Source organism: Oncorhynchus tshawytscha, linkage group LG16 (assembly GCF_018296145.1).
Source record: "Oncorhynchus tshawytscha isolate Ot180627B linkage group LG16, Otsh_v2.0, whole genome shotgun sequence".
NCBI lineage: Eukaryota > Metazoa > Chordata > Actinopteri > Salmoniformes > Salmonidae > Oncorhynchus > Oncorhynchus tshawytscha.
In genome coordinates this window covers 61,396,200-61,408,767 of record NC_056444.1, presented here as the reverse complement: position 1 = coordinate 61,408,767, position 12,568 = coordinate 61,396,200, and the positions used below count along the sequence as shown (strand labels likewise).

The following is a 12,568-nucleotide window of genomic DNA, read 5'->3' as shown; positions in this document are numbered from 1 at the left end:
ACTGTAACATGATGAAAAAATATTACTCTACGCCTTTTTCTTTCTTTTTTAACTGCAAACTGTATTTCAACATGGGTAGACAATTAGTCTCATTGAGCATACTTGTGTGTGTGTTTATATCCAAAATGCACATTCACCTGTCATTGGGAGCACATTTCCAATGTATCAGCTCAGTCTAAGAATAAACTGTATAGCAATGAGTATCCACAATAACACTAGAGTTAAGCTATCCCAAAGCAGAGTTAAGCTTTTTTGATGCTTTCACGGGAATGACTTTGTATGCACCTTGTCATGTAAATTATTTTGTACGCAATTTGTGACAAGGGAATTCATTTGTTCCAATCTCTTTCTCTCACTCACTCAGGTGGAAACTCCAGAACAGCTATGGTAGCCGCTCTCAGTCCTGCAGATATCAACTATGATGAAACCCTCAGCACACTTCGGTAGGGCTCACCTCTTTGAAACAACACAAAATGCAATATTACTGTAAAATTTTGTTCCTATTTAGTTATTTTACTGTATGGTTTGTGCAATGCAGAGTGAGATTTGGTGGGGCTAAATACATTAGTAGTTATTATAATCATTGTCTTAAGTCAGATTTTTCAGGAGACAATGAGCGTATTTGAGTTGGCTATCTGTAATGCATTGTGGTTAAATAGTGTCTGACTGAACTACATAGTAAAGAGTAGTTATTTATGAAGCAAGTGCTTTGTAGGTCAGTCAGTTGGCAGTTGCCTTCAACATCAGCTGCAATGATGAACAAGCCCAATTCTACATCAATATGATTTGTAGTAAATTTGTTTTACTTACTTCCTTTGCTAGCTACGCTGACCGGGCCAAGCAGATCAAGTGCAATGCCGTCATCAACGAGGACCCCAACAACAAGCTTGTGCGCGAGCTGAAGGACGAGGTGACACGGCTGAAGGACCTGCTCCGCGCCCAGGGCCTGGGAGACATCCTGGACAGTGAGTGTGCCACATCACAATGCCACCTTCAGTCACAAAGTCTACATTTCGGACGAGCATTTCGGCCTTCTTGGGTTGCTCAATCTCTTTTCTCCCGAAGTGTGCACTTGTTTTCTTCCCTTCATGGATTTGAAAGGATATGATATATGGAAAGTCTTTCTAGACCAGTCGAATGCTTTATAATGTTTGGGGAGTAGTGAGCGAATGCACACTTCAGAAGGAAGGAGAGACTATTGGGATGTAGTCTTGTTCTCAGTGGGCCAACACAAGCTGGCAACATCCCCTCTCTCTTCTTCACTCTGATCTCCTTTCTCTAATTCATCTTCTTTGTATCTGTTGTGTTACCTGTACACTACTGCCTGTTCTCTACATGCCAAACTAGATGTAGCATGACATTGAAATCGTACCTGTCGTGTCATTGTTTTATTTCTAATATGACGAGGCATGATTAATGTTTTGCGATAAATAAGCACACAATATATGTTAGATATTGATTTCTTGAAGTTAAGACATTCAAAAACATACATTTTGGGCTCCCGAGTGGCGTCCGGGTATGGCCGGTGTAGGCCGTCATTATAAATAAGAATTTGTTCTAAAATAAAGGTTTATAACTTTAAAAAAATAAAGACTGTTGATTGGTACACGCTAAATCCCCAATATATGCATCTTAGATGGTAGTTAATGGCAATGGTTTATGTTCATATTACAATAGCTACACATACATGTATAGAGAGAGGGTAGAGACATAACATGTAACCTCATTAATGTGTGACAATGAATAATCCACCGTTTTAATGTCTACTGCATGTTCAATGGCATGTCATCTCATCCTCATCAAGCAGTCCCCTTTCCTTCTGCCCAGTCAGAAATGTCTTTAATCTTTGCCTCCCAGTTAACTTTGTCTACTAGTCTCACCTCTGATCCTTATCTTCTTCCTGCTGCCCCTCAGTTGAGCCTATGGGTGATGATTGCCCTGGAAGTGGAAGCAAATGTGTGTATTTGTGGTGGGGTTCACTCTCGCCCTCACTCGCTCTCACCCCTTTTGCTACTGATAGCTAACCATTGCTGTTGCACCCACTCTTTTCCTGAAAACAACCCTCCTGGTTTTGCATGTAAATGCAAAAGATAAGCCTAATATTATGGATTCTCAGACGTGCAAGGGTTTTGATTACATGCTATTTGGGACAGGTTAGAATGCCACTAGGTTAGCATGCTTTTGCGCTTGCTATTTGTTTTGAATGATGGGGGTGAGGCAGAATTATTAGCAGGCTCAAATCCAAATACACACACAAGTATGTGGACACCCCTTCAAATTTGTGGATTTGTATATTTCAGCCACACCAGTCGCTGACAGACATTGGTAGTAGAATGGCCCGTACTGAAGAGCTCAGTGACTTTCAACATGGCACTGTCATAAGATCACCGTGCGCAATGCCAAGCGTCGGCTGGAGTGGTGTAAAGCTCCAATGCATAGTGCCAACTGTGACGTTTGGTAGAGGAGGAATAATTGTCTGGGGCTGTTTTTAATGGTTCAGGCTTGGCCCTTTAGTTCCAGTGTAGGGAAATCTTAACGCTACAGCATACAATGACATTCTAGACGATTCTCTGCTTCTGACTTTGTGGCAAAAGTTTGGGGAATGCCCTTTCCAGTTTCAGCATGACAATGCCCTCGTGTACAAAGTGAGGTCCGAAAGTTTGTCAAGGTCGGTGTAGAAGAGCTTGACTGGCCTGCACAGAACCCTGACCTCAACCCCATCGAACACCTTCAGGATGAATTGGAACCAGCTAAGGGGAAGACGGCTCTTAATAATGGGTGGAATGGAGTCAATGGAATAGTGTCAAACACATGGAAACCATGTATTTGACGTGTTTGATACCATTCCATTGACTTCATTCAATGGGTGGCAGGTAGCCTAGTGGTTAGAGCGTTGGATCAGTAACCGAAATGTTGCAAGATTGAATCCCCCAGGTGACGAGGTAAAAATCTGTCATTCTGCCCCTGAAGGCAGTTAACCCACTGTTCCTAGGCTGTCATTGAAAAAAAAAAAGTGTTCTTAATTGACTTGCCTTTTTAAATAAAGGTAAAAAAACATTCCAGCCATTATTATGAGCCATCCTCTCCTCAGCAGCCTCCACTGATTGGAACACCGACTGCGAGCCAGTGCCTAACCTCACTAATGCTCTTGTGGCTGAATGGAAGCAAGTCCCTGCAGCAATGTTCCAACATCTAGTGGAAAGCCTTCCCAGAAGAGTGGAGGCTGTTATAGCAGCAAAAGGGGGACCAACTCCATATTAATCTCCATGATTTTGGAATGATATGTTCGACAAGCAGGTGTCCACATACTTTTGGTTATGTGTTGTATATCCCAACCAAGGCACTAGACAATAGACAATAGACAATATCGTGCTTTAACTTCTAATGCCATCTTAATAACTTGTCTGTCTTTTCCCCCCACCCACATCATTACTTACCATTTGGGTCCTTAACCCATCTTTGAAAACCTATTTTTTTTGCCGATGAAGCTTGTTGTTTTACTAATTATCCATTGCAGGTGACAATGTTCAAGACATTAGAATGCTACTAAGTTCTCAAATTGAAGCTTTGAGCTACAGGAGGAAAGGTGCATGCTCTCATTTCTATGTAGCCGATTAGATGTGTGTTATCTAGACGTTTGCTGTGTTTCGACGGAATTCAGCCCTCTTGTAGCGAGCATATGCTTTATTTTTAGCTGTATTCCCCAAACTCCTTACCCTTTCCCCCTCTCCTGTCCTTTGGCTGCTCCACATGGCCATTATACGCTCTGGTAAAAATTGAAGTGTATGTGCTCCGTACCATCTGCATTATGACATTGCAAAAATTGCCAGCATTGGAGCATAATGAAATAGATGGTAATGCGCTGCTGCTCGGTGGCCATTTTTACCAAGTATTTTTACCACATTTTCTGTCATTCAAATTCAATTTTTAGTCAATATGTGGAGGTTTCAGTCTGTCATAAGAGACCCTGTCTTCCTGTGAGGTTTAGAGGGCAGTCACCTGAAACGCCCTTGAGGCCATTTTGTAGAGAGGAGCTGGCTGACATTTAGACAGACGGCTCTGTCTGTCAGTGTGTGTGTGTGTGTGCGCGGGGGTGTGTTTTCACTTGTTCTTGTTTGTGGGGTAAGTTGAAGTGACTCTCACTGCAGTCTGAACTTTGGCAGCATGTGTCTCCATCTATATCACTTCCAAACAGTCATCCCGCCCCCCTCCTCCCTGGCCCTCTGGCTGCCTATAACCCCCTCCTCCTCCCTGGCCCTCTGGCTGCCTATAACCCCCCCTCCTCCTCCAGTTGGTACATGTTAGCAGTTTTCACACCAATATATATTTTGAAGTTTAAAGAAACAAAGTTTCTGTTTATGTGCAATACATTACCATTATGACATATCCTACTTAGTTATCTGTCACTGATTGAAGTTGGTAGGTGCATTTGAAAAGCATATGGCCATTCAAATTGAATTCCCAATTGTAATGATAGATGGAGGGATCTGTTCATTGGCCACAGTAATGTGTGTCCTTTTAAGATTATAAGTCCTGCAAATTCCCTGACAAAAAAATGTTGTGGCCATCAAAAATAATGAACAATTTGATTTGTCATTTTGCGAGACGTTGAATGGAATGGTTTACCGATTTCAACAAAAACAACGTCCTTTAACTTTTTAACCACCTGGGGAGAAAACTGCTGCTCTGTGTAACTGACCATTTGTGCTGGTTGTCTGTCTTTTATCCTTTTTCATGTGCAATGTGCGTCTTACACTGGTCTTTCCTCCTTTGTCCTTCTGTCTCCCTCTCTCTCTCTTCCCCATATTCTCCTTTTCCTGTCTTTTGTGACCCTCCTCCCTTTCCTGGGACCCTGCCTCTCTCTCCTCTTGTTGACTCAGACCTGAAAGACATACACAACAATAAGCATAGATACTTGCTAGCCTCAGAGAACCAACGCCCTGGCCATTTCTCCACAGCCCCTATCGGCTCCCTGACAGCCTCGCCGTCCTCTGGCTCGCTCTGCAGCCTAGTTGGCCCACAGTCGGTCACCAGTATCCAGGAGCGCATCATGTCCACCCCGGGAGGGGAAGAGGCCATCGAGAGACTCAAGGTACAGTATCCACCCCAACCCCAGTACTAGCTACACTGAACAAAAATATAAACACAATATGCAACAATTGAAAATATTTGTATTTATTTATTTATATTTCACCTTTATTTAACCAGGTAGGCTAGTTAAGAACAAGTTCTCATTTGCAACTGCGACCTGGCCAAGATAAAGCATAGCAGTGTGAACAGACAACAACACAGAGTTACACATGGAGTAAACAATAAACAAGTCAATAACATAGTAGAGAGAAAAAAATAATCTATATACATTGTGTGCAAAAGGCATGAGGAGGTAGGCAATAAATAGGCCATAGGAGTGAATAATTTCAATTTAGCAGATTAACACTAGAGTGATAAATGATCAGATGCACATGTGCAGGTAGAGATACTGGTGTACAAAAGAGCAGAAAATAAAAACAGTGTGGGGCTGGGGTAGGTAAATTGGGTGGGCTATATACCGATGGACTATTTTACTGAGTTAGAGTTCATGTTATGAAATTAGTCAATTTAAATAGATTAATTAGGTCCTAATCTATGTATTTCACATGACTGGGAATACAAATGTGCATCTGTTGGTCATAGATACCTTTTAAATAAAAAGTTAGAAGCGTGGATCAGAAAACCAGTCAGTATCTGGTGTTAACACCATTTTCCGCATGCAGACATCTCCTTCGCATAGAGTTGATCAGGCTGTTGATTGTGGCCTGTGGATTGTTGTCCCCGCTCTTCAATGGCTCTGGTCTGCGGTTGTGAGGCTGGTTGGACTTACTGCCAAATTCTCTAAAACGATGTTGGAGGCGGCTTATGGTAGAAAAATCAATTCTCTGGCAACAACTCTGGTGGAAATTCCTGCAGTCAACAGGCCAATTGCTCGCTCCCTTAAAACTTGAGACATTTGTGGCATTGTTGTGTGACACAACTTCACATTTTAGTGGCCTTATGTTGTCCCCAGGTCCACCTGTGTAATGATCATGCTGTTTAATCAGCTTCTTGATATGCCACACCTGTCAGGTGGATGGATTATCTCGTAAAGAGGTGTTGTATACAAATTTGTGCACAAAATTTGAAATATGCTTTTTGTGCGTTTTGTAAAATTTATGGGATCTTTTATTTCAGCTCATGAAACATGGAACCAACACTTTACATGTTGCATTTTTATATTTTTTACATTTAAATTCCATAATTAAATGGCATTGAAATGGATGAGACCCCTAAACTATGTAAGGACATAAACAGTGGAACTAAACCAATATAGTCCCTAACTTTTCCCGCTTTTGTGAAAAGTGAAAAGATAGGAAGTCCAGAATTTCCCCATGTTCTTTGTCTGTTTCCTCAAATGGAAGTCCTCTGAAGATGTAAGAAACATGCGTGGAGGGATATAACATTAGTGTTAAAACTCAGCTTGGAAAAGTGCAGTAATTTTTGTTAAACAATGGATCTGTCCATTTGATGTCAAGACCCTTTTGGAAAAGCGGCCCTCTTACTAATATCTTCCTCTCAAGCTATCAGTTTTCAGCTGTTCTTTTATATCTTCCCTTGGCTTTCCCTCTCTCACCCTCGTTCGCTGCTGATGAGGGAGCACATAGGATGGCAACATACAGCCATTACCAGCTGCAGTTTCCATGGCTACCGTGGTGCCAGTCTGTCATCCAATGACGTCGGGCGCCGACGCAGATGGGGAGGAAATAGGACCAAAATAGATCTGGTCTTCGTGGCCATTAAGCGTAAAAAGCGTCAGAAAATATCCTGAGTGCACACTACGTGCTCATATTAGCACAGTGAAATAAATTGGTCATCAGGATCATATGTCTGCTCCTAGTCTGACATTCAACTGATAATAGGACTTAGTGTTGCCATGTGTCTTTGGGAGATTCATCTATCATAAGCATTGTGTAACTGAATATATTTAGCTGATTTCACGTGCCTCCCTCAAACAAAACATTTTGTAAAAGATGTTCATAATTTGCTGAATCTCCTTCCAGTGGCCCATCCATGAGCCGTAAATGCGTCCCAAATGGCACCCTATTCCTTTTAGTGCACAACCTTACATCAGAGCCTTTTGGGCCTTGGTCAAAACTAGTGCACTCAGGGAATAGGGTGCCTTTTGGGACCCAGGCATGGACTTTTTTATTTTGAGCTAAGGGACAGTGTCTGTATCCAGAACAACAGATGGTAGGGGTGTTAACCCTTGACAAAGGATGGAGTTGAATTTATTGGCTAATGGCCATACTTCCTGCTTTTAGAGCCAGATGGTCGTGAGCAAGCCAGTGGTGCTAGTAGGGATGAACAAGGAGAGAATAACACAATGGCAGGAGTAGGGAGCACATGACATTCCCAGGTTTTGGGTGTTTTGGCTTGACCCCCAGTTAAGTCTTGATATTCTCACCATAAGATTTTGTGTGAGTAAAGGTCTTCAGGATATAGAACCTAATAAGGAGGTGATTTTTATCATATTAGATGAACTGAATAATAACAGTATGCTTCATGTATTCTTTTTCTTGCCACTCCCCAATCTGTCCTCAGGAATCTGAGAAAATCATTGCTGAGCTCAATGAGACCTGGGAGGAAAAGCTTCGGAAGACCGAGGCAATACGAATGGAGAGGTCAGTGGAGGGTCAAAGCCCCATGATGCCTTTTTGTTCGTCTGTCCTTTCAGATGAGACACTTTCAGTGAAAGGCTGTATCCCGATTCTCCACCCTTCTTCTGAAATGTGCCTTTTCTGTCTGTCTCCCTCTCACCTTATCCATCTGTCACACTCTCCTTTCAGTGTGCTTCTTTATTCCTTTCTTTCTTTCCTCTGAAAATAGAAGCATGTTTAAGGGACAGGAAGGAAGACAGAATATATACAAATTTGCTCATCCACTGATGTATGTCAGGAGGAGGCAATTGTTTGGTTTGTATTTCATTGCGTGACAACTTTAGTTGATAGAATGCTGTCACAAAGCGTATCATTGTAAAGATGAACACTAGCACCCAAACACTTAATGACCTATACTGAGGACATACCCAATACACATTCCTATATGTCTCAATGTATTGTGTGATCAGTATGCATCTTCCTGCAAGTGCCGCATTCTATCTCTTTAAAGTAACACCAATTTAAATTTCTAGCGACAATTTATTGCATGGTGGTGATAACGTTTTCAGTTCAGATTCTACTGTAAAGAATGTAACCAGCCCCACCACCAATGTAATAAGGGACACATGGACATGTTTCTAACATCACTCTCTCCTCTAGGGAAGATGTGTTTCTAACGTCACTCTCTCCTCTAGGGAAGATGTGTTTCTAACGTCACTCTCCACTCTCTCCTCTCCTCTAGGGAAGCCCTGCTGGCAGAGATGGGTGTGGCTATCCGTGAAGATGGCGGCACTCTCGGGGTCTTCTCTCCTAAAAAGGTAAAAGGATATGTGCCATACCGGGGCATTACGAAAGCAGTAGGTTTTTTTACTTGCTACACCAGCGTGAGCAGAGCGCAAGCCACTCCATCTAGTGTTCTTGGTTTGAGCCGTGAGTCAAATTCTTAAAAATAGAACCAGGGCGCTGCTTACGCCCATGTTTCATTGAAACCAATGGGGGCGTCTCGCGCTCTGCAAAAGTTACGTCTAGTGTAGCAGGCAGTGTCAATTCCAGTTATTTCAGGAAGTGTACTGAAATTCCAATTCTTTTCAATTATGAAAATTTTGAATTTAGTTTACTTTCTGAATTTACTGGAATTTTAATGGAATTGACCCCAACCCAGCAGCAGACCTGTTAGACATTTCAGGATAGAGATTACCATCTATTTAACACACAGCGATACTGGCGTGTCCGAAATCTGTCTTGCCTACTACTTACTAAAACTCCTTACTGTGTAATAATCGTACTCCATATTGTTTAGAGCGTACTGTTTAGTAAAAATGAATGCAGTAAGCAACAAATATCAACATACTAGGCTCACCCATCCTGAGAATGCATCATTTCAAGTGCAATTGCGTTGATTCCCGCTATTTGTTAATTTGGGTACAGCGCATCCCCTTGTCTCATTATCAGCTGTTGTCAAACACATGTGAGTGTAGAAAGACTGTTCTCTTCCTCAACAGTATGCAGCCAATTCTACTAGGTGAAAGGCCGAAATGAGTATAGCATCCTGGCATTTAAAGCATATCTGAGTTTCGAAGTTTAACATACTATAAAACTTTAAATTATCCGCATACATAAAATGCCTAATATTTAGAATGCAAGTATGGGTGTTCGGCCACTGTCTCTAGTACTACACTACCGTTTTCCCATTGTTGCTTCTTTCCATTTGTGTGTCATTTCTTTCCAGAGCCATCCCTCAGCTCTTCCATACATTCCTTTATTTTCATCATTGTTTTTCCCCCATTCCCTTCTTATCTGCTTCCTCCATATGGTAATGTTTAGATGGGCCCTGAAAGGCCCAAGTCCTTGTTTGACGAGGACTTTGATTGTTTTTCAACTAAACAGGTTTGTGAAATCAAATCTACATATTGATTTCTACCGCTCCCCCCGCTAGATAATCCAAATGATAGCCCCTGACACACCCCGTAGAGAGTGACCCAGGTTTAGCATTTGTAGAGCTTAGTAATGAATCAAAATGGCTGTGGCCTTGTATCCTCCTCAGCAAGATCACAAATGTACTGCTATTGTATTCGAGCATTATTTGATTTGAAGAGAAGTTTTATTTATTGATCTACACCACGGTGATGTATTTGTATAATAACCTTGAAAACCGCTTTCTAGAATGTGGCCATAGTATTGCTAGTCGAGTTTACTAGCAGCTGTCATACTGTATCAGTGGTCTGTTTACGAGGTTGTAGAACATTCAGGTAGAAATGTATTGTATAGAACAGTTATGATTGTCTGTCATGAGTCATGTAGAATAGGGAATGGTCGGCTCTGTTCGTTCCATTTCACTGAAATAATCCACCCATGATGGATGCTCATACAGCCACAGCCTTAACATGAGAAGGTCCATTCAGTCTGTTAGCTCTTTGCATGGGGAAGCCTTCTGTGCCTGACAGACATGTTGAAATCACAGCCCTATCCACGTCATCTCTGTGAAGAGGACTAAATTGTCAGTCGTCCAGGCCTCACTCAATCCGTCAGCTCCTCAAACCGATTGATGCTATAGAGACAGACGGGGCTTATTGAGTGTAGTGGTTGAAGAATCTGACTGTACACCTCTGCACTCCCCCCTCCCTTTCTCCCTCCTACCACCATCTCCCCCGCACAGGCAGGCAGCTTTCACAAGTCAGGAATGAAAAGAACAACAAGTGCTCTCGTCAGTGGAGTCACGATTGAGAGGGAGATTAGATTAGTCATCACTGCCACATCGGCTGTAACGAACGCGACTGCCCATTGAGGCAAATTCATTTGATATCAGAAAATCCCCTCTTATGACTTTGAAGCTCCCTCTTCTCCTAGGACTTTAAACCCTCCTTCACTGCTAGTTTTGTTTTCCTTCATTTCACTAATTTCTTTCCTCCGTCCACTTTCTCTCATTTTCACCTGCTGCCTCTCCATTGGTTAGCTTTTCGTAGAGAGGCCTTGTGAGGCCTTGTATGCTGACTTGCTTGCTAATGGGGTATTTTCCCCCAAGAAGGTTGGTGGCTCAGTGATGCTTACTGTAGCATTGATGTGTTTCTAGTGGTGTCTATCAGACAAAGGTTCAAATAGTTGTCATTTTCTTTCAAAAACAAGCTCAATAACTACGCTTGATTGAGCTTGCCTGGCACAATGTACTAGGCCTAAAAGTGAAAATTCCTCACATCCAGCACTTCAGGCAGGCACATTCAAACACATCAAAATGATTTGAAAGAAGACAAGAAAAAAACTTTTGAGCCCAGGTCTGGTGTATATCGTGAAACTAGACTTTAGAACTCGTGAGTATGTTATTGACATTGCCTTTTTCATTCCACTTTCATAAAGGGGTATTAATGAATTCATTTGTATCAATCAGGCAGATGTGAACTTAATATACCTATGAAATGGGATTTCCTGAATTTTGCTGATTCACACGCATTACTGGTGCAAGTACTGTATGTGAACAGTGTCTTACTCTTGAACTCCACTCAACTCTCCGTCCTAGACCCCTCACCTGGTCAACCTGAACGAGGACCCACTGATGTCAGAATGTCTGCTGTATTACATCAAAGACGGAATCACAAGGTAACTCAGCGGAAAACAGTAGGGAGAAGTTGCCCAATAGACACTGATCTTGGGTCACTTTTGCATTTTTTCCCATCAATGGTTAAGGTGTTTGATCCTAGGATAAACTTCACCCCGGAGCCAGAGGAGCACTGACGCTTCACAGTGGAATGCTGTGTAGAAGCTACTGCAAAACATTTTAATCAAAGATTTTTTAGTTCTCGCACATCTAACTTTTCCAGTTCCCCCCCCTATGTTTGGCCTGAAAGATGGCATGTCATCTGCCTTTGGTCACCAGCGTATTTGATTTGTCTCGAGTCAAATCCCTTACCTCTGGCTCTCCTTTCCCACACAGTAGTCTTCCTAGAAAGTATTAAGTTACCTCAGTACCTGAGGTGACAATAATGAGTAACAGGAGCCTAGATGAAACGACATGAAGCACCTCAGAGGAGGTAAAACCCTGTTGTAAGCAAACATTTTAAGCCATAGCTTTTGGTTGTCACCTGCTAGTTAAAATGGTCGCCCGCTCTGACACTCAGTCACAAAATGTCCTCCCTCACATGTGCCCGATAGGGTGGGCCAGGCGGACACTGAGAGACGGCAGGACATCGTTCTGAGCGGAGCCCACATCAAAGAAGAGCACTGCATCTTCCGCAGCGAGCGGAACGCCAATGGAGACGGTGAGAGAAACCACGTGGGGCTTTGTCACTGTGAATCAGTGAAGCGTCGTGCTGCCAAGTGTCTGCATGGGCTCAAGTGTGGCTGCATGAGGAGGTTTAGAAAATGTTTGTGGCCAGAAGATGGACATTACACCTCAGTTTCAGTAAATTCTTCTGGCAAATGATACTTCTGTATGTTTACAAATGGTTGTCTGCTAAAATAAATAAACACACTGGATCACTGAAGCACCTTGTAAAGAAGAGGCCGCCATTTCCTCACCAGGCCCAACCAATACCACTCAATATACTGTACCTATAATTTGTAACTTGTTTGTCTTGTGTTGTATTTGTGTAAAATTTGGGCAGAGTCAGGCATTCATATTAGAAGCATTATTCAGATTTGTTGGTATAGGGATTAATACTGTTCGCTGTATTGATGTTTTTTTGTCTCCAGTGGTTGTCCTGATGGTGCCTTGTGAGGGATCGGAGACCTATGTCAACGGCAAGCGGGTTGGAGCGTCAGTGCAGCTTCGCTCAGGTGTGTATTCCCCACAGCTGCATATGCAGTTGTATTTCATGAAGCGTTTTCAGGAATGTTCTCTCTTCATTTGCATGTAAAGTGAAGGATCTTCACATTGACATCTTCTCCACTGATAGAAATAGACTGGA

General features: G+C 42.4%; 1 protein-coding gene across 8 annotated transcripts in view; it reads left to right on the top strand.

Annotated features, from left to right (window-relative positions):
* Window positions 1-12,568, top strand: part of kif1b (kinesin family member 1B) — a 110,399-nt gene that overhangs the window by 49,844 nt on the left and 47,987 nt on the right. For all 8 annotated transcript variants that reach the window (XM_042299449.1, XM_042299445.1, XM_042299443.1 and 5 more), the window contains 8 exons: window positions 365-443; window positions 823-965; window positions 4,959-5,092; window positions 7,615-7,694; window positions 8,413-8,488; window positions 11,182-11,261; window positions 11,814-11,920; window positions 12,354-12,437. In XM_042299449.1, the coding sequence (XP_042155383.1) occupies window positions 365-443; window positions 823-965; window positions 4,959-5,092; window positions 7,615-7,694; window positions 8,413-8,488; window positions 11,182-11,261; window positions 11,814-11,920; window positions 12,354-12,437 (783 nt within the window). The remainder of the gene's footprint in view (window positions 1-364; window positions 444-822; window positions 966-4,958; window positions 5,093-7,614; window positions 7,695-8,412; window positions 8,489-11,181; window positions 11,262-11,813; window positions 11,921-12,353; window positions 12,438-12,568) is intronic.